This window comes from Elephas maximus, chromosome 16, assembly GCF_024166365.1.
Source record: "Elephas maximus indicus isolate mEleMax1 chromosome 16, mEleMax1 primary haplotype, whole genome shotgun sequence".
NCBI lineage: Eukaryota > Metazoa > Chordata > Mammalia > Proboscidea > Elephantidae > Elephas > Elephas maximus.
This window is the reverse complement of record NC_064834.1, coordinates 48,107,699-48,133,277: the sequence shown is the minus strand read 5'-3', so window position 1 is coordinate 48,133,277 and position 25,579 is coordinate 48,107,699. Positions and strand designations below refer to the sequence as shown.

The window sequence follows — 25,579 nt, the reverse complement described above, 5'->3', positions numbered from 1 at the left end:
AGGGGTTCCAGCTGGAACAAACCGGTTCAAAGCCCTGCCTTAATTAAGCACATTTGGCCATTTTTAAGCAGACATACTCAGTGATCCTGGTGCTTGTACTTCTCTTAACTGTTGGGAAGCACCTTGAATTTACTGAGAACTCAGCTGTGCCCTTGGCTTTGACACTTCAGCGCAAGCCTTTGGGCAGATTGTTGACCACTCTAAGCCTCAGTTCTGTACTTATAAATTGGAAAGAGCAGATCCCATCCTCCTACCCCACAGGGCTGTTGTAAGACTGAATTGGAAGAATACACGTGAATAAGCCTTGTAGCCTATAGTGAGGTATTACTTGTACTTGGGGCTGTTTATTTTAAGTTTATTTTAAGTCTACTTACAATCTATTATTTAGAATCTTTATTTCGAGTTGATTTTACTAAACTAGGAAGGTTCCCTATTTCTGTCTTTTTCTTTTTTTCCTGGTATAATGAACAAGAACTTATTTTGGAAGAAAGTGAAAGGTAAAATGGCCATTTTATGGACCTACGAAAAGGCTGCGGGTTTTCTTTTCCTGTTTTTTTTATGAAGGTATACAGCGTTGGCTCTGGTGTTGGAAGCAAGGTCATACAGGGATATTCCCGGTACTGGCGTTTTTCTAGCTGTGTTTTGGATGGAAGATATTCAGTCCTTCATGCAGGGCAGCCTGGTTCTGGAAGAAAATGCTGACTAGAAGTCAGAAGGGCAAGCCACCCAACCTGTTTGGGTCTCCTTTCTTCAGGTATTGCCTGTTGGTTAGACTGGCTTGTCTCTAAGGTTATGTCCAACTACTTCAAACACTCTAACTCTGATTTTCCCAAACCCAGCAAAGTAAAGCCTCCCCTTCCACCTTTCTGTTCTTCACTGTCACATCAGTGCAAACCTAAGGGCAAGAGCATACTGTTCCTGAAAGTAGTGATTTCTGGAGCTGGAAGGGAGGGAGACTCTTCATGACCGTCACTGTGGTTCCACACGTGGATTTGAATAGCACTGTAGTCTACAATGCGTTTTGTATCCTACATGTCCCCAGCATGTAGGGTGGAGTATTTTCACAAGAAACAAGTCCAAAAAATGTGTTCAGTCTTTTAGCTTTCCCCACCAGGGGGCAGGAGGCAGGGAGAGGTGCAATTACAGTCACCTTCGTTATCTGTACCTCCTTGCTGCAAAGGGGCGGGCGGTGGTAAGGAGGGGAAACCTTAATATTCTTGGAGGGATTTGTAAAAGGTATTTATTAGGCAGAAGGAACCCTGGTGGCAGAAGGAGCCCTGGTGGCAGAAGGAGCCCTGGTTTAGTGCTTGGCTGCTAACCAAAAGGTTGGCGGTTTGAACCCACCAGCTGCTGTGCAGGAGAAAGATTCAGCCTTGGGAACCCTATGGAGCAGTTCTTCTCCGTCCTATAGTGTCATTATGAGTCGGAATCAATTCAATGGCAATGGGTTTTTTTGTTTTTTATTTTTCAGGCATTTTCACTCTTTGCCAACATTCTGTTAAACATTCTCCTGGGACCTTGGTCAAACCAGAAATGAACGAATGGATAAGTGAATAAATAGAAGATAGATAAATAAATAAAATTAGTGCTTCACAAGTGATTGATTTGCTAGGAAGGTAATGTTATTGGTCCTGGATATTGTAATGCAAATTGTTTTGAGGGATGGTTTAAGTTTATGGGAAATAAAGAGTTAAGAATAATGAGTTTAATTGATAATGGGGAAAGTACCTGTGTTGTTACAAGAGCGAGAAGAATTTGAAATGCTTAGTGTAGTATGGTTGATAAAAAATTCAGCAAAAGAGATCAACGTGGCTCCTACTGTGGCTCCCATCTGTCCCTAAGGGATAAAGGTCCGTGAGTGCTCAAAAAAAAGTCCCCATAAAATAGCTCTTGGCCTCCACGGAGGAGACTCAAGAGTCATTCGAGCAGGACTTTGCCTCCCACTGCTTGTGACCTGGAAACCCTGGTGGTACAGTGGTTAAGAGTTTGGCTGCTAACCAAAAGGTTGGCAGTTCAAATCCACCAGGCACTCCTTGGAAACTCTACGGGGCAGTTCTACTCTGTCCTATAGGGTCACTATGAGTCAGAATCGACTAGACAGCAACGTTTTTTTTTTTTTTTAACGGGCTTGTAACCTGGTGCCTGGAGAACTTCAGCTGGTATAGCTGGTTCTGGCCAAGTCCGGACATGTGTGGGTGTGGGTGGCGTCCAAGAGCCAGGACACTGGTCCTAATATTCCTGTTCCAGTTTTAGGGGCTTGGGATGTACCGGTAGAGGAACCTGCAGGTAAAGTACTGACCCAAAAAACCCAGCGCAGCTTAAATGTCCTTTTCCCAAGGTAATTATTAACTTGTTCCTTGATGCTCCCAATCCAAAAGATCCCAAATGAAGCACTTTACAGGCATCGCCTCATTTAATCCTCCAGCAGACACGGAGGAAGGAAACATTATCGTCTTTATTTTATTTTTATTGTAGTGAAAATAATATAACATAAAATTTGCCATTTTGAGTGTGCAATTCAGTGGCATTAATTATATTCACAAAGTTGTGCAACCATCACCACTTTTTTTCCAAAACTTTTTCATCACCCCCAGCCTGTGGTAAACACTAATCTATCATCTGTCTCTATGCCTTTTCCTATTTTAGATATTTCGTATAAGTGGGATCATAACACATTTGTTCTTTCATGTTTGACTTATTTCACTTAGCATAAGGCTTTCAAGGTTCATCCATGTTGTAGCATGTGAACCATTGCCATCCTGATTTTACAGAGGAGGAAAATGAGGCTCAGAGAGGTTAGGTAATTTGTCCAAGGTCACACAGCTAGTAATTAGAGAAGCCCAACCTGTGTCCATAACCTTTACCAAATCAGCAAAAGCTCTGGCACTAACTTGCTCTATGATGTTGGGCAGGCCACTGCCCCTCTCTGGGCCTTAGGTTCTCATCTGTAGAAGAGGAGGGTTGGACTAAAAGGTCTCTAAGCCCTGCCCAACATCTTTGAACGTCTTTGCGCCACGATGACCATGTTGTACTTGCTGCCAAAGGTTTTCTGTTTGCCACCAGAGGGCACTCTGTTCCCAAACTAGGAGGCACCCAGGAAGACTGAGTTCTAATAACTAGTATGAGTAGGAATTGACTCGAGGCAACAGGCACCCTAATTGATAAGGAGCAGGGACAGATTGCCCAATAATCGAGGTAAGCACGTGCTTAGGGCATCAACAAAAAGGGGGCGCAAGTTGTCCAAAGCAAAGACCCATAGATGCCAAGCAGATAGGACACAAGAAAAAGTGAATACCTCAGTGGAAAGGAACTGGCAGGGCACTAAATGAAATTGATACCAGATGCAGTGCTTGAGAATGTGTTGGCCAGAATAAAGCTCATGCAGTGTCATGAAGGTGCCCACATGCAAGGAATTTAAGCTATGAGGCCCCTACCACTTCAACACCTTTGTCAACATTTGTCTCCTAAGGTCCACTCACGTGTAATTGAAACTCCTTATCTCGGTGGGTCTCTTGGGAGTATACTGTTTATTTCTAATAAACAAGAAATGGGGGTGGGCTGTCTAGCCCAACTCTTGGTACATTCACCCAATATCCAACTGGATCCAACATGAGTGGTTACTGGGCAAGGATGGATTATGTTAATATATAACAGCTCTCTGATCCATTTTGAGAGAGCCATCTTGTAACATCCACGTCTACTGATCCAGCCGCTCCAGCCAGGAGGGCCAGCAATGCTCTTTGCCATGATACGAACACAAGGGTATGCTCTTACATGTGTTCTGGTAAACAACCAATGGGAACTCCAGTCCCAGATGAGGCCCAAAACCCAGGGAACTTGAATAAGTTGACCATTGCAATGAATTCAATCAAATTACTTTTTAACTGCATAACATTTATGTACAGAGTTATACCTTAAAGTTTTGTAAACAAAAATATTTGCAACTTTAACTTTAAAATATGATTGGCATATACACGGAAGCAATCTAGCATACATTGAATACTAACATGGGTAATAAATTAATACTAACATAGCAAACATCCAGAAGATATTGGAAATACTAATATTTACCTAACATGTAAAGTTTTATTTTATGTATCAAGTGAGTTTCATTTTTTATTGTCTGTTGTGTGGGACACAGTGCTTGATATTATTCTATATATGCTAATAAATAAGGTATTAGGCATATTAAGAGGATGCAAAATCCAATATTTATCATGCAAAAGGTTTCTGTTTTGTAAGAATGAGAGTGTGTTTCTAAATTCTTCTTCCAAGAAACCAACAAAGGACATTAACATTACATTTATATTTTATCAGAATATTTACCTATCTCCATGTAAGGACATTGAACAATTCCTCGAGGAAATAAATTAAATGAATATTTAAATGTATTTTATTTTCCATTTCCCTTCAGACTGACTTTCTTTTAAGAAACTGATTGATATTGTTATGATTCACAAAACAAACTTGCTCACCTGAGAAGTTGTACTATTGTTACATCAATTATGTACAGATCTCTAAATATGGGAGTTGGATAATCTCACAAAGAAATAAAATGGACATTTTATAAATTTTGTGTGTGATAACAATTATATTTTCCTTTTCATTTTGAACCAATTGTGTATAGCCTCACATTCAGTTCTCTCTCATCGACCACATTAAGAACGCATCAGCAGCACTATTATCACATGACTCAGGACGTATCTGGTTCTGTCCTGCACAAAGCGAATCAAAATGCTCTTCAGATTGAACATACCCTTGTATTTGTTTCATGCTCTTTGTGATCAACCTTGCCCCCACTGGGTATCAGCAGTATAGTCCAACGAACTGTGAAGATGCAGCCTCAAATGACAGAGTGTGAGTACACAAGTTTTTTAGGTGTTATTTCAAGACAAAAAACACTTGTGGAGATCTGTGAAGGGCCCGCCAAGAAACACTGTACGACAAATGATATTATTTCCAGCTGCCTTGTAAATACTATTTCTTTTGACCACCTTAGACCTGAAGAGCAAAATTATATGTTCCAAATCAATTTTTTTACTTAATACTTTTCAAATATAAAATTTTGTTATGTTCAAATTCAAATGTAAATTTTATTTGATATATTTTACTTTTTTATATAAATTTTATTTTCAATTATTCAAATTTATTTGCTATGGTAGAACCAAATTTAAAGAGCAACATAATTTTATATCCAGGTAACAAGAAACAGCAACAGCTAAGTGGAATGGAAAAATGAAAGCTCACAGAAGATAAAAAGAGAAGGATTTGTGAATCCCTAAAGAAAATTACAAAATTAACTTCCAAAGAGACTGCTTCCATTGAGTGCTCGAGTTTAATGGGTGCAAACCATTGTACTAGTACTGCTAGTGCTGGAATTACTAACAGCAGTACAAACGTAACAGAATTTATTCCAAATTCTGCATCCATCCCTCGCTGTAGTAGAAAAAAATTAATAATGGTACAGAAAAGTGAACCTATTTTAGAACCTGGAACAGCCGCATCTGCATACCCCATAAATAAGACAAATGCAGATCCTGTTTTGTGAAGTAATTTTTCTTCTAATGATGTAAATTATTGGATCAAAAGAGGGCCAAGTGGTTGTCAACATCAAGTGGACCATTTGAAAATTTGTGTCCAAAATCTCTGGAGGGCAAACAAACAAGGTTCTATAGGTAGACTATATCTCTAGGTGCAAAGCTACTGGTGAAAATTATAAGAGGGAGTGGCTACTGTATTCTCCCTAAATCATTTAATTCTTGATTTGCTATGGACGGATTTAGGGATTAGCGGAACTTGATTATCATTGATAAACATGAAAACAGTTCAATTCACAGAGATTGTATGTTGTCATATTTAAGCTGAAGACATGGTTTTGGTTTAACTCATGAACTGGAAACACAAATTAATGAAGAATGTCAGTACTGGAAAGCTATTTTGCAATGCATTGTTGCGGTCATTATAACAATTGCTGAACGTGGACTATCCTTTCGAGGAAGAAGTGAAGTGCTTGGGTCTCCAAAAATGGAAACTTTGGGGGTTTACTTGAACTTGTTGTCAGTTTTATCCATTTTTATCAGGTCACATCCCAAAATATGGTAACACAGGAAAGGGCAACCCATTGTATAAGTCTAAAACAATGTGGGAAGAATTGATAGACTTAAGTGATAAAGTTCAATCAATTATTTTCAGTGATAAAAAGTATAGCTTAATATTTCAATTTGCCTGTAGATCCCACTCCTGATCGTTCTCATACAGATCAGCTAAGTATTATTTTAAGATACATATCTCCAGTAGATTGAGCAATTTATCACATTTAAAAAGTGATACAAGTCATACAAGCGAAGAAATTGCAAATCAAGTACTTCACTATTGATGTGAAGTTTGTAAAACTGATTTTTCTAAGTGCAGGGGCCAGTCCTATGACAATGCTGCCAATATGTCAGGGCATTATAAAGGCATGCAACAGAAAATTTTAGAACGTAATGAATATACCATATTCATACCATGTGCTATGCGTTCACTTAATCTTGTATAACATAGTGCAGTAGATTGTTGTACAGAAACAGTTGATTTTTTTTCAACTGTTCAGGTACTCTACACATTTTTTGCTGCCTCTACTCACCAATGGTGGGCAGTTCTTAAAACATGTTTATGCAGTGATTGAGTATTAAAATGTCTTTCTAATACACATTGGGAAGCACATACTGTAGCAACAAGTGTGATCCTGGAATCCTGTACTGAGATTCTAGATGCCTTAGAAAATATTCCTGAAGACCAGGCACAAAAAGGAGGTACCAAAAGAGAAGCTGAAAACAACACCAACAAAATGCAAACACTAGGGTATGTATTTATGTTGGTCATGTGGAATAATATATTGCAGCATTTTCATCAGAAAAGTCAAGCTCTCCAAGATTCAGAAGTAAATTTAAAGACATGCATAGATCTCTACCAGTCATCAACAGAGTATTTACATAATTTAAGAGAAGATTTTGAAAAGCTTGAAAACACAACAAAACAAACACTGCCAAATGCTGATTATCAAGCAGTTCACAATCACAGAAGCATTAGGAAGAACTAAATGACAGAAGAGTTCCAGAAGTATTGGGTGCCAGAGATCAATTTCACATAACTGCATACTACACCATCACTGACACACTTGAATCTTGCATGAAAAGAAGGGCCAAATTGCATGAAGTTCTTTCAAATAGATTTTCCTTCTTAAACAATGTAGGTATACCTGAGGAAGAATGTATGAAGGCATCCAAGAAATAAGTGCAGGCTCCTGGTGATTCAAATACAAACCTTTATGGAGAAATGTAACAACTTCATTCTTACATGAGAACTAAGTTTACAGATTCAGGAAAGACAAATTTTACTCATGTAGGCATGTATGATTCCATAATAAAAGATAAAATACAATGCATATTTCTCAATGTTGAAATTGCTTTATGCTTATTCCTAACCTTAATGATCACAAACTACATAACAGAATGCTCATTTCCATCCCTAAAGAGACTCAAGAACCCTTAGCATACAACACTGATTCGAGAAAGAGTCAATTCATTATCCTTATTATGTATGGAAGTAGATATTGTTCGGTAGCTCAACTGTAATGAAATCATTGAAGAATTTGTAAGAGCAAAGAATAGAAAGAAATGTTTTTAATTATAATATGTTAGGGATGAAAGGTGTATTAGTCATCTAGTGCTGCCATAACAGAAATACCACAAGTGGATGGCTTTAACAAAGAGAAATTTATTTTCTCACAGCCTAGTAGGTTACAAATCCAAATTCAGGGTGTGGGCTCCAGGGGAAGTCCTTCTCTCTCTGTTGGCTCTGGAGGAAGGTCCTTGTCCTCAATCTTCCCGTGGTTGAGGAGTTTCTCAGGCGCAGGGACCCCGGATCCAAAGGATGCACTCTGCTTCTGGTGTTGCCTTCTTGGTTGTACGAGGTTCCTAATTCTCTGCTTGCTTCCCTTTCCTTTTATCCCTTGAAAGATAAAAGGTGGTGCAGGCCAAACCCCAGGGAAAATCCCTTTACCTTGGATCAGGGAGGTGACCTGAGTGAGGGTGGTGTTACAATCCCACCCTAATCCTCTCAACATAAAAAATTATAATCACAAAATGGAGGACAACCACACAATACTGAGAACCGTGGCCTAACCAAGTTGATACACACATTTTTGGGAGGACAAAATTCAATCCATGACAAAAGGTCTATCTAAAAATGAAATTTAGCAATTTGTTTTAATATTTACTTACTGATCCCTAAATTTTCTTTTATGACATCTTTTCATTTGGCCATTTATAATTATAGCATTTATTATGAAACAAACATTAAAATTGAAGTATGAGCCATTTAAAGCAAAATTGGTGAAAGTCAACTTTTTGTTGTGGGAGATCAACAGAATTTTACATTGATTGTTGAAACAACTAAGTTTACTGACTCATTTTCTTTGTCGTAGAGTATGTGGAATATTCTTTTTGTAGAAAATGTGGTGTATAGTAAAAATGTTAGCATCCACTAAAAATTTTATAATCCAGTTCATTTCATTCCACTAAAATGACACACCATTTTAGTGTTCAATCACTAATATAGTTGCATTTAAAAAGAAGTTACATCATGGATAGTTAAGACACACATACATATATTTACAGCCATACACTGCATAATGTACGTTTGGGCAACATCTGACCGTATATATGTCATGGTCCCATAAGGTTATACAGCACTGGGAGGAGGAGGAGCCTGTGGCCCCATTCCATGCAAGAGAGAGAAAAAGAAAGTCATGTATGGTGTTTGCCCAATGTCCAAATCACATAATGTCCTATTTCACAGAACGTATCATAGACCATTACTGTATATACGTGTACATGTATAACTCACATATCCTGTTTGAATGTGTGAGTAAGCAGAGGAGGGGGCATTGCAGATTATCAGTGTTTAAGGTCCTCATGCGTATCTTAATCCAGCTTTGATAAGTAGCCCTGATAGCTCAAAGTTTAAATACTTGGCCGCTAACTGAAAAGTCAGTAAATTGAACCGGCGAACCATTCTGTGGGAGAAAAGACCTGGCAATCTGCTTCTGTAAAGATGACAGCCTAGGAAACCATGTGGGGCAGTTCTACTCTGTCACATGGGATCACCATGAGTCATACTAGTGGGTACCCAACAACAACAACAGCAATATCCTAATGGATGAAATTCCAGCCTAGAGCAAAAAATTCTGGGCAGCCTTATCGAGGGCAGCTGTAGAATTCTTACCAAACCTTTTCAAACAAAGAAAGTAGTTTGAGGACCCCATTAGAACTTTGAGGTTCTCTAACTGGGAAACACCTCCTGAATGGACCCCCAGGGCTTTTGTGCAGTGGGGACAGTCAGAGCTGGGAGCTGGGGAATGAAGATGGGAAGACCCCGGACAGCCACCGGTGCACTTCCCAGACATCAGCCCCCTGTGTACCTCTATCCTCTCTCCCAAATCTTGCCACATCCTCACACCACTGGCTAATACTTACTAAATGTTTTTTCTTACATTCGTTCATTTCTCGTATTTAAATAAGTGTATTTAAAAAGGTTCATGGCAACTCCATTTGTTACAAAGTAAAACTGCTCCATAGGGTTTTCTTGGCTGTAATCTTAAGGGAAGCAGATCTCCCGGCCTTTCTTCCACTCGATGGCAACAGATTTCCTTTCCAGATTATTAGCTTCATACATATAATCAAGTGGGCAGACATATTTGACTGTTTTCTTTGCTGCTCTATGCCCAGAGCCTAGAAAAATGGCTGCTATATAGTAGGCACTTAATAGATGCTTGTTGGTTATACTGGTATAAAAAAATTCACCTATATAAAATAATCTTGACTATCACACTTGGAAACATTGGGGCAGAGGAAAGGAATTAAGAGATTTTTTGTGTGTGGATTTGGGGATTCAAGGCATGTGAGTATAATTTGCCATGTTATGCTGGACTATGAGGCCTTTCTCAGTGTGGGTGGCTGCTGTCTACTCCCCTCCTTACCTACCCCCCACTTCCTTTCCCTTGTGTGGCTCTGAATTACATCTTTCTTTAAAACCGGGTCAACTCCCTCCCCTTCCTCTGTGAAGTCACCCATCCCCCTCAATAACACCCCCCTCACCTTCCCAGCCCATATGGTCTCCCACCCCACCCCACCCCCTAGAGTTTCTAACACTGTATTATCCTTACCTTGCAGGGACATTAATCTTCCCCTGCCACAAGACAGCTCTCCTACTGTGGTGCTGGCCAGCCATTTATCTCTGGCATTGCCATTTTGTTCTTCATTTTTCTTCCCTTACTTTCCAGGCCTCTTCTTTAAGAGAGGCTGAAATAATAAAAAGAGGCCTGGATTTCCAACATTAAGCCCTGACCGCCCTGGGCCTAGGATTTGCCCTCTCCTCCCCTCCCTTCCCTGTCCTGAGCTTTTTGCTGACCCCTCAGTCAACCTGTGGATATAGTTTGTAGTTATGTCCCTGGATATGGGGGAGCCTATCAAAGGTCATCTCAGGCTCCGTTGTGTGCCAGGGCCCAGCCAAGCTGGCTCCAGGCTGGTCTTATAGGGCCCTCAGGCTTCATCTCAGCCACCTAGAACACGTTGTGACTTCTTGTCTCAGGGGAGGTCAGTTGGAGGTTTCCTCTCCTCAGCTGGGTCTACAAGACTTCCCCTGGGTGGCCTTTAGTTCCCAAGAGGTCCCAAGCAAGAGAAGCTGCCATGTTTTGTTCACTCTGAATCCTCAGCACCACAATAAGGGCTCAATAAATAGGGTGATCATATAACTTATCATCCTCCAAACCAGAAACTTTTAAGACAGAAAGGGTGTACTATCATATAGGGACAGCAACCATAACCTGGAACTGTCCCAGGCAAACCTGTCAATATATTTGTTGAATGACTGAGTGAACACAGCTAAATACCCACTCCTGAACCTTCCTGCCTAGTGGTAACAAGCATTGCCTTTGGATTCAGACAGCCCTGGACCTGGGCTCAAACCCCAGCTTTGCTGCATATCAGCTTGACCTTGGGCAGGGAACACCTCAGCTTTCCCTTCTTTGTAAAGCAGGTGTCGTACTCACTTCAGGGATATTGGACTGATTAAATGGGACAATGCCCATGAGACACACAGCAGAATACCTGCAGCAGATAGTCAATGTAGTTGTGATGTGATGCTGAGGGGTGTAGTGGCCACTTATATGTGGCTTGACTGGGCAACAGAAACTCACCTCAAGGTCTTTCTTTTTCTTAAAACTCAGACACTGGGGTGAGTTTCCCTCTGCAGCCAGCCCCTCCTTTGAATCTTCCACCATCTTTGCCTTCAAAGCTCAATGCTCCTGCTGAGCAGAAGCACTGTCTCCCCAGATTTACCAGGATGGCACTTGCCTGAGATTTACTGGGATTAAGTGAGACAGTTAGTGGGAAAAGAGGAGAATGAAAAGAAACTAAACCCTTGACTCCCCAAAGTAGCTTGCATTAATGACCCCAGTTCTTCACCCCTCCCTGCACCCATGCCCTTTTGACATATAACTTGGCAATGTCCTCCCATTGTGGACAGAGTATAATTCCCCATCCCCTGAGACTTAGGCACGTGGTGTGCTTTGGCCACTTGGATATTAAACTACAATGGCAAGAGTCTTGAAAAGCATTTGCATGCTTGGGCTTGCTTGCTTTTGCATCTCTGCTGCCATCATGGGAAGAATATGCCCAGGTCAAGCCACTAGTCTCAGGGACATGAGGATGAGGAACATGGGGAGTAGAGCCCTGCCTAGATCAGCTGACTCCCAGCCAATATGCAGATCTGTGTTGTCTTATGACACAAAGTGTTGAGATGGCTTCTTATGCATCATTTTTGGCAAAACTGACTCATGCCCCATCTCCAGGTTCTACACCAGGAAAGGAAGGAATCTCCTTCCTTCTACCCAGCGTAGGACATCAAGCCTGTATGGGGTCCTGGATCTCCCAATACCCTCCTCTCTAAGGAGGCTGGAAGGAAGGGAGAAGGGTGGCCAAGGGTCCTCCCATCTCCTCAGCAGGCTGAGGACACAGAGTAGCTGCAACAGATGGCCTTTAAATCCCATCAAGTCATAGGGTCTATGCCCTCCTGGAGAAATTGGAAGTCCAGAATTGATCTGGAACCTGGGGCATTCCACCCATACCTTAGGTGCCTTGAGATGAAAAGACCAAAAAGAGATCACCTTCCTGAGAGAGACTGGACCACCAAAATCCAGAGAAAGACTCCAAGGTGGAAAAAAGAGAAAGATGTTCGTTTGGTACTTTAGGCAATTCTGCTTCCGTCCAAGTGAAAGCAGTGGGCATATTTCCTTATGTGGCCTTGTGCTGGGACATCTAGTGACGCAGCTCCGTGGTGAAGGGGGAGAAACAGGCTTTGAGCTTAGCTGAGCCAGAGCCAAGAGTTAGCCCTTCTTTCCAGAAGGGACCCAGAGTCCCCTTCAGAATCTCTGCATCTTCTAATTAAACCTGTTTCCTCCTTAAGGTAAATTTCAAAATTTTCTTATTCCATTTTTGTTTAAAAGTGTTTTTATAATATTTAAGTGAAGAAAAGAAGACTCCACCATCTTGTTTCTTCCTATTTTTAATGGAGATAATATAGTACTTCAGTTACACTGTGGGCAAAGTGGGCTTTGATGAGCTTCCTTGGAAATGAGCCACCAAGTGTAATACTGTTTCTATGGAAAAATGCAACGTGAATTCTAAGCAACAGCCATACAAATGGTCTGTTAGAGCATAACCTGTTACTAGGTGGTGCTTTATTATGTTTCCAAAACAACTTATTTCTAGTAGCAATCTACATTTCAGTAAAAGTTGAAGAATCCTGAACTTTTCTAAGGAAGCTTTTTACTATAACATGAAGCATAGTTATTTAACTTGATCTTATAACAAAATGTAGCAAAAAAAAAAACCAAAACACATGCACACACACACACAAAACAGAAAAAAATCCAGGACTCTTTTCTAGGCATTTCTTTCCCATGGTTCAATGTAATCCAGGCCCAGATGTGCAAAAATTTCTTCTTCGCTGCCTGCTTTGAGAAATATCCTCTGGAAACATAATAAGAAATGTGTACATTCAGAATATTTTTGTGAAGCATCTCAGTGCTGACACAGTGGAGTTACTACTTGTAAAACTGTCTTGTCAGAATGAATTATTACCAAATTATAATTCTGTTTCTGAGTATAAAAGTCATCTTTACTAAATTCTGTAATTTTTATATTTTCCCACCCAAAAACCGAGTACTAAATGAGTTAAGATAAAATCATGACATCTTTACACATTCAGCAAAAGGCTTTTGGATTTTTTCCTAGGGGTCTGTAATTCTTGACCACGGCTGTTCATTACAATGACCAAAAGGAGTTTTTATAACTAGAGCTTGAGCCATACCCCAGTTCAAAGAAATAAGAATCTCAGGGCAAGACATCTTGGCATCAGTCTACTTAAAAGCTCACTAGGTAATTATAATGTGCAGCCTGAACTATGAACTCCTGCTATAGGTAATTACAGGGTATTTCTATGTGTTGACTTCTCCTCCCAGTCTTCCACTGGTGCTGCTGCCCTGCCTCCCACCCCACAATCTCTTTAAAACCTAGCACCACTTCTCCTCCGTCCCTTCTTGTGTGTAGCACACTTATATAGACACTTGCTGACACTGAACTATTAATTATGTGTTAATTTGTAATTGTTCCTAAATTCTGTTATATGAATCTACCACCACTCATATACTAGATGTTGGAGACTTTCCTGCCAGCATCCATGGCCCCCTACTGGCAGCAGCCCCTAACCCTTAGTCCATAAGGTTCAGGTGAAGAACAACCCACCCCAAGCTTCAAGAAGGGGCAAATGACCAAGGCCTGGCCAATGAACATCAGCTAGGTTTCTTGCTGGAACTATTAGCCAAGAAACTCTTCTTATCTTTTGGAATAGCTAAACTAGAAGGATGGAACTCATGAGAAAACCCTCCCTGAGCATGAAACCAATACTGAGGAAAGTCTACCTCAGCACCTGGCTACAGCCATACCTGAAAAAAAAATTTTTTTTTTTGAAGCTACTGTTAATTCTGGATGCTGCAGTTAAACCAAAAAAAAAACCCAGTGCCGTCAAGTCGATTCTGACTCACGCTGCGGTTATAGAAGCTAAATTCTCTCTTTTGGTCAGTTATTTAGACTATTAGCTCCTAGAGGGCAAGTACCATTGCTTCTAGTTCTTGTGTATCTCCTTTCCCCTTGGAGCCTAGTTTTGTGTCTTTGACCACCGTAAGAACAATTGGTCCTTGGTACTTGTGGATTTAAGAGTTGGATATTTAGCTCTTTATAATTCAAAAAGTAATTTATCATTTTGCTGAGGCATGTACTTGGATCATGACCTCTGCAAGGCCAGCATGCCAAATGAGTCTCTTAGCAAGGGACTGTCCATCACCATCTCAGGGGAGCTCTGTTGCTCTCAATTCTTGCAGTAGACTCTCAATAATGACCAAAGTGATCACTCAGGATGTTACTGCCCACTGCATTTAAAGTGTACTAGAGTGGTATTTGTGAATTGGAGGGTCTTTGTTTTTTTCTGGAGTTACTCATTGCAAACAACAAGGACGTACAAACTCAATAGGTATCCACTGCTAGAATGATTCTGGAGGCCCAACTAGTTTGTTGTCTTTGGGCCAAAAGCCCCTGAGGTGCATTCTGGGACAGCTGGGGACTGTGTGCTGCTGGGATCTTTCCATCAGCCCTCAACTGTAATCTGTGGGAACAGGAAAATCATGGCAAAGAAAACTGTACTTGGACACTAAAATCAGTTCAGCAAAGTGCTCAGGGAGCCAGCCTTAGGGTTGAGGGTCAAAGTAGCCCATCTCAGGGAGAAGACTCTACCTTGGTCTTGTCATACAGAGCATGGTTGTCCAGTATCATCTTCCGCTCATGCGAGGCATAGCGCCGGATGTCCCTCTCAAACTGCTGGACAAGAGATAATTAAAATAAATTGCTATCGAGTCCAGAATGCCTTCAGTATTAATTATGTGTTTGTGTTGTTGTTGTTCTGTGCCATCAAGTCAATTCCAGCTCAAAGCAACCCTATAGGAAAGAGTAGAACTGCCCCCAAAGGAAACAGATCACCAGGTCTTTTCTGCCACGAAGCCACTGTTGGGTTTGAACCACTGACCATTCGATTAGCAGCCAAGCACTTAACTACTGTGCCACCAGGGCTCCTTATTATGTGTTTAATGAAAGCTAAATCACTACAGTAAATATCTATCTCCACTAAGCATTCACAAAGAGATATTACCCCCGGGCAAAGCCTTATCATGGCAGAGCTCATGTTTGCTGCTTTTCTCTATACCTGCGGCTTGCACAATGCCAGGGACAGAGTAAGGGTTCAACAAGTCTTTGCTGAGTGAATGAATGTTTTCAAATCCCCAAAGAGGCAAAGAGTCATACTTCATATAGTCTTTTCTCTAACTTCGGTCTCTCCTTCTTTTGCTTTAAAATTTCCCCCTAGTAATCTAGGGGTCATCATTCTTAAGCCTTAGCAAATGGTACCCCCACCTGGTAGTACATCTCATCTGAAGCCTTTTTCTTCTTCTTTTTTTTTTTTTACTTATTCTCTGGCTTTTGTCCACATCAATCCCTGGGCCAGCCAGCTATTAGGGGCAGGGCTATGAATGAAAGGAAGGAATGAGTTCCTTGGCCCTCTCAGGCCCTTGGCTGAAGGCATGTCATAGAACCCTGACAGGACCTTCCCTTTTCAGGGTAGGAAGAGTCCCCCTTTAATTCAGGCCACACTTACTTCTGGCAGACACCATGAGTCTCCCACCGCTGATCCTTTTAATGAGGTTTTATTGCTATCTGAGCCAACAGCTTCAGGGTTTGAGTCATAAGATGTACTCGGGGTGCTTCCTTTGGCACTTATGTGTCCCCTAGCACATGAGCACACAGGAAGGCTCTCCCGCGCTCAGCCACTTTGGTTTGGCTTTTGTTCTTTGGGATGCCCAGATGCCCGTCACGGCATCTGCTCTCTGCCTCTGACCTGCACCATGGGCCAAGCTGCTTCATAACTGGTTCTGAATCTCAGCACAGAGGTCGAGGACAGGCTTGGCACAGGTAAGGAGAAAGGTCCCCCGTGTGTCCTCTTGTCTCTCAGTTCCTCGTCTGGCCAGCTGTAAACTTCTATGCCTACTTGGGGTGAGGTCCAGCAGACCGCAGCAAGGGTAGGGTGGGGTGGGAGTTGGGGTGAGGGTGATGTACAAGTATTTTTATACTTGGCTCTGTTTCACATTCATGATCGTTCTCTGCCGGGCCCACTGCCCAGGCGCTACCAGCTTTCTCCTAATGGGGAGCTTCCCAGATCCAACTGCAAGCTGACTGCCCCTCTCCCTTCAGTGGTTGGACAAATGACAGGCCTGGTTTCCAGTCCTGACACTATTGCGGTGCCTAAGGCACTCTGGATCCCCAGTCATCAAGCAGGTGTAACAGTCTCTCAGCGGAGGCATCCCAGATCCCCTCTCTCTTTCACCCCTACATCTAATCCATCAGAATGTCCTGTCAGCTCCACTTCCAAAAGAGTCCCTAAGTGGGATACTTCTTCCTGCTCCGCTGGCCTGCCTATAGGTCTACTACTGCCATAGCCCCCAAGGGGTCTCTCTGCTTCTACCCTTGCCTTTCCACCTCCCCCAGTCCATCCTCAACACAGCAACCAGTGCTCCTTTTACAAAGGCAAAACAGTTCATACTGCTGCCATGCTTAAAACTGTCCCCACAGACCCATCACTCTTGGAATAAAACCCAAACATGGGCTACAGAGCCCTAACCTATCTGGTGCCACCCACCTCTCCAACCTCACCACCTACCTCTATCCCCCAGTAGTCGCTCAGGCCTTTGAGTCCCTCAGATGCACCAACATGCTCCAGCCTCCGAACTTCACTCTTACTGGCCTCTCTGGCTGGAATGCTCTCCCTCAGTCTGGGCATGCTGCTGCCTCTCCATTTCCAGCTCTGTTCAAACGTCAGACCATTCTCTCCTAAAGAACCCCCAGACGCTGCTGGTCACTTCTCAGGATACTCACCACTTTCTGGAATTATTCTGTTTGTTTTCTGTCTGGGCAACCCACCCTGCCCCTCTCTGGCGCACGTGCACACTAGAACAGAAGCTTTGTGAGAACATGAAAGGATGTGTTGTTCATAACCATAAACCCCCTCCCACCTCAAATAGTGCCTGGCACAGAGAAGATATATGGCAAATATTTGTTGAATGAATGAATGAGTATTGTGAGGATTATTGAAGAAAGATAATACGCAAAGTTTCCAGAACAATACCTGATTCAGAGTGAATGCTGAATAAATAACAGCTTTTTAAAAAATATCTTTGCTGTTAAAAGAGGATGAGGAGTCAGGGGACCAAGAGACCAGCCTGGATGTTGTCCCCCAGCCTCTCTGAATCCTGGCTGGTCAAACGAGATGGGTACTGAACTACTAAGGTCCCTTCCCTTCCAGCTCTAACAGCCTCTTATACAGAGATTCTGTAAAGCTGATGGGCTGAGCGGCGTGCTCTCATAATGGCATCTCCCATGATCCTGGTGAGCTCTGAGGCTGCAGGCAGAAAAGCCTGAAGCCTAAAACAGAGGACAGGAAAACCTTGGAAAAGAGAGGACAATAAATAGAGTTGTAGTTGAAACTACCGTAATTTCCCTGAGAAGCGCGGACATAGAAATTCTATGTTTTCTAGGAGGAATTTGTAAGAAAGGCGTGGGAAAATTGCGCCCTCTAGTGGCGATGAAAGGATCCCTGTGGCTTAGCAGTTAAGTGCTTGGCTGCTAACAGGTCAGCGGCAAGGGCGTTGGAACCCACCAGCCGCTCAGCTGGAGAAAGATAAGGCAGTTGGCTTCCTTAAAAGTTACGGTCTTCTAAACCCGGGGGGACAGTTCTTCAGTGTCCTATAGGGTTGCTATGAGTCAGAATTGGCTCAATGGCAGAGGGTTTGTTGTTGTTGTTTAGTGGCAATGAATAATTTCCTATTTAGTTCTAAGAAGAGGCTGTGGGGATGAGGCATATCATTGCTGATGTCAGATGGATCTTGGCTGAAAGCAGAGAATACCAGAAAGATGTTTACCTGTGTTTTGTTGACTACATAAAGCCATTCGATTGTGTGGATCATAACAAATTATGGATAACATTACAAAGAATGGGAATTCCAGAACACTTAATTGTGCTCATGAGAAACCTGTACATAGATCAAGAGGCAGTAGGTTCGAACAGAACAAAGGGATACTGCATGGTTTAAAATCAGGAAAGGTGTGTGTCAGGGTTGTATCCTTTCACCATACTTATTCAACCTGTAGGCTGAGCAAATAATCTGAGAACCTAGACTATATGGCATCAGGATTGGAGGAAGACTCATTAACAACCTGTGATATGCAGATGACACAACCCTCCTTGTCAAAAGAGGACTTGAAGTACTTACTGATGAAGATCAAAGACCACAGCCTTCAGTATGGATTACACCTCAACACAAAGAAAACAAAAATCCTCACAAATTGACTAATAAGCAAAATCATGATAAACAGAGAAAAGATTGAAGCTGTCAAGGATTTCATTTTACTTAGATTCACAATCAATGTCCATGGAAGCAGCAGGTAAGAAATCAAATGACGTATTGGATTGGGCAAACCTGCTGCAAAAGACTTCTTTAAAGTGTTAAAGAGCAAAGACATCACTTTGAGGACTAAGGTGAGTGTGACCCACGCCATGGTATTTTTAATCGCCTCATATGCATTCAAAAGCTGGACAATTAGTAAGGAAGACTGAAGAAGAATTAATGCATTTGAATTATGGTATTGGCGAAGAATACTGAATATACCATGGGCTGCGAGAAGAACAAACAAATCTGTCTTGGAACAAGTACAGCCAGAATGATCCTTAGAAGCAAGGGTGGTAAGACTGAATTATATAATTTGGACATTTATCAGGAGGTAAAGTAGAGGGTCAGTGAAAAAGAGGAAGACCCACAATGGCACCTAACAACAACAACAACAACAGCCCTATATGGAAGGAGCCTTGGTGGCGCAGTGGTTAACAGCTTGGCTGCTAATTAGAAAGGGGGGGTTTGAACCCACCAGCCACTCTGCAGGAGAAAGATATGGTAGTTTGCATCTGTAAAGATTACAGTCTTGGAAACTCTATGGGGCAATTCTACTCTGTTTTATAGGGTCACTATGAGTCGGAAACCCTGGTGGCATAGTGGTTAAGTGCCACGGCTGCTAACCAAAAGGTCGGCAGTTCAAATCCACCAGGCGCTCCTTGGAAACTCTACAGGGCAATTCTACTCTGTCCTGTAGGGTCACTATGAGTCAGAATTGACTGGATGGCAATGGGTATGAGTCGGAATTGACTCCATAGCCATGGGTTTAGGCCTATATGGAAAGCTGACTGAGAACTGCCCTTGTCCACCACCTGGGTATGTGAGAAGACAGACTTCCCAACCAGAAGTCTTTTATAATAGGGCAGAGAGGGAACAAAGGTTGTGGTAGAATCTGGATGAAGAAAATTCTGGGTGCAGTAGCTGCAGGTCTATGAAACTACAGGGTGTTTCTTAGCACTTTACCCCAGCCCCAGGGCCCTGGGCCAACCTCTTCCCCTCTCCCAGCACGTAGCACAGTGATGGCTGCTCACACTCTGTATGAAGAGAGGGCTGTGCAGGAGATGAATGGGGGCAGTGCGGGGCTGCCCTTGGCTCCTTAGCCCCCTGTGGGATGAGAGACATATTCCTGGATCCCTCAGGAGCATTTCCCTGTAGACCATTCAGGATGATGATAATGCCCTTTATTTGCAGAATAGTAGTATTCATTCAGCAAATATTTGTTGTGCCTACTATGTGCCCTTTATGTTCTGGGTGCTTAGAATACAACACGGCAACTGGTTACTGGTCGGAGCTACGTTTATCCTGCACTGACCAAGGGCCTGACGTGGTGCTGAGGCCCTTGCCAGGGTTGTCTCACATAACCCTGGCAACCCAGGGAGGGAGCTACAGTTATTGCTCTCACTTTCCTGATGGGAAAACAGAGTCTTAAAGGGTGTGAAGAACGTGTCCAAGATCACCCAGCCAGTGAGAGGCACAGCAGGGACTTGTAAATAGGTCTGGATTGAGCCAAGCCTGTACTCTTAACCACCCTGCTGGTTTTTGTACTGGTGTTTTTTACACTTGAGATGCATCAGAATCATCTGGGAGGGCTTTTCAAACACAGATTGGTGGGCTTTACCCCCAGAGTTCTGATTCAGTAGGTCTGAGGGATACCCAAGAATTTACATTTCTAACCTGTTCCCAGGTGAGGCTAATGCTGCAGGTGTGGGCACCACACCTGCAAATCAGTTCCACATGTGGGGGAATGCCTTGATTTAGGGGTTTTGGGGACAGCCCCTTGCCCCATCACCCCCACCCCACCACCATTGTCTCTCCCCTGGGCTCAGGTTAACACAGCTGATGTCTTTTGGAAAGCTAACATGATCTGATTGATCTGTGTAGCACTTACCCTGGAGCCAGTCCAGCCCAGCAGGGCGAAGGCATGGCACTCATACGGGCACATGACCAGGTCCACACGAATGGCCTTCCAGGTCTTTCCTTGCAGCTGGCTGGACTTGCTGTTGTCTATCCTCTGATGGTGCAATTTTAAAATCAGAAAGCATTTTTGAAAATGGTCTAAAGCATCCACCTTCCTGCTAGGCAACTTGAGCTTTTCAAATGTGGACTCGATAAGGTCACTGTACAAAAGCAATCCCTGAAAATAAATAGGAAGACATCAGTATTGGTCTCCCATGGAGAGCGTTTGTGATTCTATACTGGGCTCCTAACGAACAAAAGCCATTAGTGAAATCTTTACACGTTTGAGCAGAAGTGGGTATGTTTTTGTCCTTGCATTGGGCCCACCTGGCAATACGAGGAAAGGAAGTGGTTCTGTTATCCTCTCTTTGCAGGAGTTTACAATTAGAGGGGCTGACTCACAGCCATCTAATGGCAAAGCTGCAAAAGAACCTCCAATCTTCTGAATCTCACACCAGGGCTCAGCTCCTCCCCACACCCACTTTAAAGCCAACCAACCAACCCATAAAAAGCCAAACTGTTTCTGTGAAGTTGCTTTGAATTAGTGTCCCTTTATATTTATATATAGTGTCCCTGATGAGCAGGTTTAATTGGCCCAAAGGGTAATGGCTGGAGGCTCTGCCCCATGTCGCAGAGGACTTCCTCTCCTAGGTAACATTATGGAATTTTTTTTTTTCTCATTAGAGGTGGTTACTCTGCCTGCCTTGGAGACAGAGTGGAATAAGCTTACTGACTCGTGTTGTATCTAACGTTGCCTAGTCAGAAAGTTAGTATGTCATTCTAAGTATGCCCAGCAATACTTGCTATCATCCAGTTTGTCTACCCGAGGGTGAGAAGTCTTCAGGGCATTAGGCAGATGTGGGGTAGAGAGAGGCAGAAGCTTGCAATTTATTCCTAAGCCTGAGTGGTAACTGCAAGAGCAAATAATCCCCAAAGAATTTAATTTTAGTCACTGGGGTGTGTTATCATGTATTCTGTAGCATTTGGGTGCTTTAATGCCTTTGCATGTCAAACACAGATGCATAGCTGCCCCAGACCGCTTTGGTAAGAGGGTAAGCATAAGTAAAACCCAAAACCAAACCCTTCACCGTCCAGTCAATTCCGACTCATAGTGACTTTATAGGACAGAGTAAAACTGCCCCATAGAGTTTCCAAGCAGTGCTTGGTAGATTTGAACCACCGACCTTTAGGGTTTGCAACCGTAACTCTTAACCACTATGCCACCAGGGTTTCCAAGTGTAAATAAACAAGATATATATTTATAATGTGTACTTGGACCGAAGCAACTAAGTCTCACTGCTTGTGCATGTGGTATTGTGTGAACTGTTGCAAATAGTTAGGAATTGATTAGATGTTGACTCAACATTGTAAAAATGTCCACTCTGCCCCAAGTGGTCTATAGATACAATGCAATCCTGATCCAAATACCAGTGACATTTTTTAATGAAATGGGGAACCAATCACCAACTTCATATGGAAGGGAAAGAGGCCCCGGATAAGTAAAGCATTACTGAAAAAGAAGAACAAATTTGGAGGCCTCACACTACCTGATTTTAGAGAATACTATACCGCCACAGTAGCCAAAACAGCCTGATACTGGTGCAACAACAGATACACAGACCAATGAAACAGAGTTGAGAATCCAGACATAAATCCATTCACATATGAGCAGTTGGTATTTGACAAAGGCCCAAAGTCAGTTAAATGGGGAAAATACAGTCTGTTTAAGAAATGGTGCTGGCATAACTGGATACCCATCTCCAAAAAAATGAAACAAGACCCATATCTCACACCAAGCACAAAAACCAACTTAAAATGGATCAAAGACCTAAATATAAAATCTAAAACAATAAGGATCATGAAAGAAAAAATAGGGACAATGCTAGGAGCCTTAATACATGGCATAAACAGTATACAAAACATTACTAAAAATGTACAAACACCAGAAGAGAAATTAGATAACTGGGAGCTCCTAAAAGTCGAACACTTATGCTCATCCAAAGATTTCACCAAAAGAGTAAAAAGATTACCTACAGATTGGGAAAAAGTTTTTAGCTATGACATTTCTGATCAGCACCTGATCTCTAAAATCTACATGATACTGCAAAAGCTCAACAACAAAAAGACAAATAACCCAATTAAAAAATGGGCAAAGGATATGAGCAGGCACTTCACCAAAGAAGACATTCAGGCTGCTAACAGATACGTGAGGAAATGCTCACAATCATTAGCTATTAGAGAAATGGAAATCAAAACTACAATGAGATTCCATCTCTCCCCATCAAAACCCAAAACCAAACCAAACCCACTGCCGTCAAGTTGATTCCGACTCATAGTGACCCTATAGGGCAGAGTAGAACTGCCCCATAGAGTTTCCAAGGAGTGGCTGGTGGTTTCAAACTGCTGACCTTTTGGTTAGCAGCCGTAGCATTTAACCACTGCACCACCAGGGTTTCCAAGGCTGGCATTAATCGAAGAAACACAAAATAATAAATGTTGGAGAGGTTGTGGAGAGACTGGAACACTTATACACTGCTGGTAGGAATGTAAAATGGTATAACCACTTTGGAAATTGGTTTGGTACTTCCTTTAAAAGCTAGAAATAGAACTACCATATGACCCCGCAGTTACACTCCTTGGAATATACCCTAAAGAAATAAGAGCCTTTACATGAACAGAAATATGCACACCCATGTTCATTGCTGCACTGTTTACAATAGCAAAAAATGGAAGCAACCAAGGTGCCCATCAACAGATGAATGGATAAATAAATTATGGTATATTCACACAATGGAATACTATGCAACTATTAAGAAAAACGATGAATATGGGAAACATTTCATAACATGGAGGAATCTGAAAGGCATTGTGCTGAGTGAAATTAGTCACTTGCAAAAGGACAAATATTGCATGAGACCACTATTATGAGAACTCTAGATTAAACACAGAAGAAAATATTCTTTGATGGTTACCAAGGCAGGGAGGGAGGGAGAGGGATATTCACTAACTAGATAGTAGACAAAAAAAAATTTAGGTGAAGGGAAGGGCAACACATAACACAGGGATAGTCAATACGACTGGACTAAACCAAAAGCAAAGAAGTTTCCTGAATACAACCAAACGCTTCAAAGGCCAGTGTAGCAGGGACAGGGGCCTGGGGACCATGGTTTCAGGGGACATCTAGGTAAATTGGCATAACAAAATGTATTAAGAAAATGTTCTGCATTCCACTTTGGTGAGAGGCATCTGGGGTCTTAAACTCTAGCAAGTGGCCATCTAAGATGCATAAATTGGTCTCAACCTGTCTGGAGCAATGGAGAATGAAGAGCACCAAAGACACAACGTAAATATGGGCCCAAGAGACAGAAAGGGTCACACAAACCAGAGACTGCATCAGCCTGAGACTGGAAGAACTAGATGGTGCCCAGCTACCACCGATGACTGCCCTGACAGGAAATACAACAGAGAATCACTGATGGAGCACGAGATCAGTGGGATGCAGACCTCAAATTCTCATAAAAAGACCAGGCTTAATGGTCTGCCTGAGACCAGAGGGATCCTGACGGTCATGGTCCTCAGATAGCCCAAGATTGGAACTGTTCCTGAAACCAACTCTACAGACAGGGATTGGCCTGAACTATAAGATAGACAATGATGCTGGTGAGGAGTGAACTTCATGGCTCAAGTAGACACAGGAGACTATGTGAGCAACTCCTGGCTGGTAGCGAGATGAGAAGGAAGAAGGGGACAGGAGCTGGTTGAATGGACACGGGGAATACAGAATGGAGAGGAGGAATGTGCTGTCTCGTTAAGAGGACAGCAGCTGGGAGTGCACGGCAGGGTGTGAATGGCTTTTTGTATGAGAGACTACCTTGATTTGGAAACTTTCACCTAAAGCACAACAAATAAAAAAAAAAAAAAAGAATTGTTTAGTTGTCACTACACAATTGTGTGCAAACTTCAACAATATTCATGTAATGCCTGAATGTCTAAGCATCTGGTTTTTTGTTTTTGTTTCTGTTTTTTTGTCTTTCTTCTTACCTCTTTTTTCCACAAGTTTACCACTTTATGTAAAAGCTGTTGCTGTTCTTCCTCTGTTGATCCTTGGCTGGTAATTAAAAAATCTACATCATGCCCAACCTTCTTACCCCTGATTGAAAAATAGGATAAAATGGAAATAAATTAGATCTTTACCTCTCAATTTTTAAAAAAGCACCTGTGTTTCTATGCCCAATGCTTAAGGTTTGCAACACGAAATTTTAAAAAATTATTGTCTTCTTATTTTAAACTAAAGAACTCTATTTACTTGCAAAATAAACTTTTAACATAGGAAAAAATCATATATAGTATGTATACAATTACTTATATGAGTTGCAAAAAATGACAAAGAAGATTAGTCCTTCTACACAAACACACAGGTATACACACGCACACAGAGAGAAAGAGAGAAGTCAAGCTAAGAACTATGACATCCAAAGCTGACCTCTTGAAATGACGATGTAGATTAGGGGCATTTTCTTAGATTCCATCTTCTCCTACTTCCTGCCTTACCTCACACCTGGCTTGCCAGATAGCTGGCAGCCACACAGCCACCAGGTAAGAGGGCCAGGGGAGGGTTGGAGGAGGAGATGAGAAGGAAGGAATCCCTTTGTGAACTGGATGTTTCAATATCCAACAACTACACTCTATTTCTGCTAAGAGCTCATTCATTCATTCATTGAGTCAACCAACATTTCTTGAGCATCTTCTTTGTGCCAGGCACTGAGCACTAAGCTGACTTGCACTGAGTACTAAGCTCTAAAAGTTTAGTGGGTAAAAACACACATCCAACAGATTGCCATCATGCTGTGCACCAAGTGATTGACAGGGGTCAAGAGGGCATAGAAGAGAGGTGCCTGACCCACCATAGAGGATGAGGAAGTCAAGAAAGGCTTCCTGGAGGAGATGATATCTGAATTGAGTTGTAGAGGATGA

General features: G+C 42.2%; 1 protein-coding gene across 3 annotated transcripts in view; it reads right to left on the bottom strand.

Moving 5' to 3' along the window:
• Positions 1-12,810: 12,810 nt before the first annotated feature.
• The window catches only part of DNTT (DNA nucleotidylexotransferase), a 120,869-nt gene continuing 108,100 nt past the window's right edge, over positions 12,811-25,579 (bottom strand). For all 3 annotated transcript variants that reach the window (XM_049856079.1, XM_049856080.1, XM_049856078.1), the window contains 4 exons: positions 24,647-24,755; positions 20,538-20,783; positions 14,892-14,975; positions 12,811-13,073 (listed from right to left, as the gene is read on the bottom strand). In XM_049856079.1, coding sequence (XP_049712036.1) covers positions 12,987-13,073; positions 14,892-14,975; positions 20,538-20,783; positions 24,647-24,755 — 526 coding nt within the window. In that variant the 3' untranslated portion in view covers positions 12,811-12,986. The remainder of the gene's footprint in view (positions 13,074-14,891; positions 14,976-20,537; positions 20,784-24,646; positions 24,756-25,579) is intronic.